The 3,736-nt window shown below is 33.5% G+C and overlaps 1 protein-coding gene across 1 annotated transcript; it reads right to left on the bottom strand.

The window, feature by feature from the left end:
* Positions 1-1,678: 1,678 nt before the first annotated feature.
* LOC101303447 (AP-4 complex subunit sigma-like) lies at positions 1,679-3,514 on the bottom strand. The gene is made up of 4 exons (XM_004287451.1): positions 3,312-3,514; positions 2,555-2,641; positions 2,166-2,234; positions 1,679-2,056 (listed from the first exon to the last, which is right to left on the bottom strand). The coding sequence occupies exons 1-4, from the start codon at positions 3,450-3,452 to the stop codon at positions 1,922-1,924; spliced, it is 432 nt and encodes a 143-aa protein (XP_004287499.1). The 5' UTR covers positions 3,453-3,514; the 3' UTR covers positions 1,679-1,921.
* Positions 3,515-3,736: the final 222 nt, after the last annotated feature.

The raw sequence follows: 3,736 nt of genomic DNA, 5'->3' as shown, positions 1-3,736 counted from the left end.
AAAAAAAAAAAAAACTAAAGTCATATGGTTGTTTACGTACATATATACTGATGAACCGGAGGTACATTGTATACGAGACTGAATCATGAAGTGAATACTGAATAGTAAGGAAATCAATGAAATAGAGAACAACAAAACATATAAAAAGGAAAGTAAATAGGAAATTAACGTAAAACTTCATCAGCTTTCAACCGGGCCTTGCAGCTCTCTGCTGCTTCTATTGCTATTGGTAGCGCGCCGGTTTTAATAGAGTGCGGCTATTAGGACCTCCAAATTTGCTCAGTATATCTCTCATTCTCTCTACACCTCTATTTTACTTTTATATATAAACATTTGCTCATTAGACCTCTTTTCAAATTCCTAAAATAGCCTTATTTATGTAATTCATATATATATATATATATATTTATATATTACTCATTACACCTCTTATTCACTCACTATACCTCTAATTCTTTTTTTTCTTTTTTTCTTTTTGCATGCGAACATCTATTCCCGACTTTCATTCTTTAGTTTTTTTTTCCTTTTTTCTTTTGAACCCAAACCTCCATTCCCGACCTTGATTTCTTGATTTTGTTTATTTTTTTTGTATTTTTTATTTTGCATAAAATGTCACTAGACATTCATTTTTTGATAAAATTGTAAGAAATAATTTTCAATGACATCAATTTTTTAGAAAAGTTAATTCGAATCATGAAGAATACTATTCTCTTAAAAATTAAAAAAAAAACAAGGATTGTGTCTCAAATTTTATTTATCGATCATCAAAAGAATGTTCTTACATGAATTATTCTATATTTTTGTTACTTTTGTATTTCTATTTTACATATACTATTTTTTTTTTGTAAGTTTATATGTTTTGTTTTTATACCTCATGATGATAAATTATTTTAATAATTGATAGATTTTTGTAAAAATATTATGATACTTATTTATTTATTTTTAATAATTTATTTTGTAAAAATATTTTTTCACTTTGTATATGCATGTGACATGTATGATAATATAAATATATAAATGTTTTAATAAGTATGTGGTAAAACTAGAAAATAAAAATCAATAAGGAAAATAATAAAATGCATTAATCCATTATTATTGAATTAGAAAGTTTAGAGAGATGCAATATTACTTTTTGTTTAATTAGTGTCCTTAATAGTCATTGTGTAAGAGGATAAATATATCATTTAATAATTCATAATAGAGTGAGGTCAAGTGAGCAAATTTGGAGGTCCCAATAGCCGCACTCGTTTCAATATCATGGACTCTTTCTTCATCATCAACTCCACAGCAAGTCTTCATCTTCTTGAAACAAAATACACATAACTTCACAAAGGCTATAAGCATGGCCTACGACCATGGTAAAACCGAACCATGCGAATATCGGGGAAGAAATAGCCCAAAGTTCATTGACACTCGTTATTGACATGGTCACGTACAAACAAAATTAATCACGATTGATCGATGGAATAGAGAGAATGACTAAGGTATATATAGAGAAATGAACCATGTTATCTGACACTCTCGAAGATATATATAGAGTCCAGCTAGGCAATTAATTAGAAACCAACTCGCATGAGGATATGGATTCCTAAACCCCAACTATGTAGGAATTAGAAATTAAACTGCATTCGCAACTCGATCATTGCGGACAAAGAATTGAATCCGTAAATGCAAGTACAAAGGCTGCTGCAGATTCATGAATATAATTTATATGCTAAGAGTTCTTCAGTACAAAATGTCTAATATAGGGAAGGACCAGAATTCTCTCATGTGATAAAATAAACCAAGAATATATTATGAACGACTTCAAATCTCTTTGCAGTTATTGTACAACAGAACAGGGAACATGAGTGAATAAAAGTCTGGCCGCCAAGAAGCTCGATGCAACCCTAGGCGGTCCAGCACCAAATTTGGCATCTATTCAATAGGTTTTGTCCATCAGCTGTATTGGTGCCAGGATGTTAGTCTTGCTTGTCTCGACAATACACCCATTCATGACCATTTCCTCCAGCATGAAATGCGCCTTCTCCAAATGGAACATGATGTCTAGTTCACACTGCAAATTCGAGAGGGAAGAGAAACAAAATCACTATATTGAAGCCATAAGTGTGGAGAGCTAAAGAGAAACAAATTCAAATGAACTCGTAAATAGCAAACAAACTTACCACGTTGCCGAAATGGCGGTCCATGGTTTCAACTAAAAGATGAATGAATTCCAAAATTGCAAGCTCATTCTGCAATGTAAATAACAAGAAAGCGGCAACACATGTTATGAAAAAGATGGTCACCTAACGAATAGGTTTTAATGTGAGATAAAAAGACAGAGCGATAAATCGAGTTTTTCTCATCTTAGATCAGATTTGGACAAGTTCACAGCATGGTTTATAATCTACAAAATGCCACTAACCCCACCCCACCCCACAAGTCCCTAGCAAATTTAGTATTACTTATCTGTATGATCAACCCATGCTTGAGTTCTTTGTGAAGCTTGTCAAAATGAAAGCACCAACTGATAATAATAGAAAAGAAAGTAAAGTGACAAAATACTACTTACTTCATCGTTGTCTACTCCAACAAGGAAAAACAGTGAAGCATACCGCCTGTAAATAATTTTGTAATTCCTGTGCTCGACAAATGAACACTGTTCCACAAAAACAGAAAATACAGAATCAGCAACAATAAGCAGGCATGACTGCTGCACATTATACACTAACACACTTAATAATACAAAACCAAACAAGAAACAGAGAAGGCATGATTGTGTTTTATACACTTAGGAAGTTATGATGCACAACTCCAAGTCTATGAACAAACCCAGATATGTGCCACAGACATGTAATGCAAAGAAACAACCAGAACACAAGTAGCGAACTCCCACATACGATTTCCTTTCAGAAGGCCCTAAAGATAAAAACTTCTAAAAGAGCTAGTGTCAAACTTTCAATTGACATTAACAACAATACATCATAGTGCAAATCATGGGATCATGTAGCAACTGTCTAACATTCATAAAGTTGCAGACTTGGACACAATTCATTACTTAACCAACCAATTATTTTTAAGTTACAAACTTCCAATCCCAATTTCCAGTTTTAGCTAATGAAACAAGTAAAACCAACCCAGCAATACAAAAGTTAAGATCTTTAACATGCGAACCCAGAATTGAACAACTGGGAATTTGACAATTTCAGATGCAGAGCTAAACAGAGGAGAATCAGACCAGATTTGGAGCTAAAGTTTGAATCTTGAAGATGATATATAAACAGGGTGAAAGCAAATTTGATTGGAGAATGAGAGAGAGTTGGAAGGACCTGTTGTTCGTTGCGGGCGAGGCATTTGCGGACGATTTCAGCTTCAAGAGCTCGCCTTTCTTCAAGAGTGAGATATTCGTAGTATTGGGCAAGACGGGTCTGCCCTTGTTTGTTCACCATCAATATGAATCTGATCCCCATTCCTCTTCTCTCTTCTCTTCTCTTTTGTTTTTGTTTTGGTTCTGCAGAAAACTCGACCTCCCCGACTTGGAGAGAAAGCGTCTACTACTTATATTTCCTTAAAAATATATATATATATATATATGATTTTTCTCAGCTGCAGACGTCTGCACCAATGGTTTTGGTGCGGATTTTTATTTTTGCATCACTTTTCGATCGAATTTCCTCATCACCACCGTCTAATATCTAGATAATATTGTGTAGATCATCTCTGCAAAATTTCAGCCAATTTGGTAATCGTTAAA

This window comes from Fragaria vesca, linkage group LG1, assembly GCF_000184155.1.
Source record: "Fragaria vesca subsp. vesca linkage group LG1, FraVesHawaii_1.0, whole genome shotgun sequence".
NCBI classification, from domain to species: domain Eukaryota; kingdom Viridiplantae; phylum Streptophyta; class Magnoliopsida; order Rosales; family Rosaceae; genus Fragaria; species Fragaria vesca.
The sequence above is the reverse complement of the archived record's forward strand: the minus strand, read 5'-3'. Positions and strand labels throughout refer to the sequence as shown.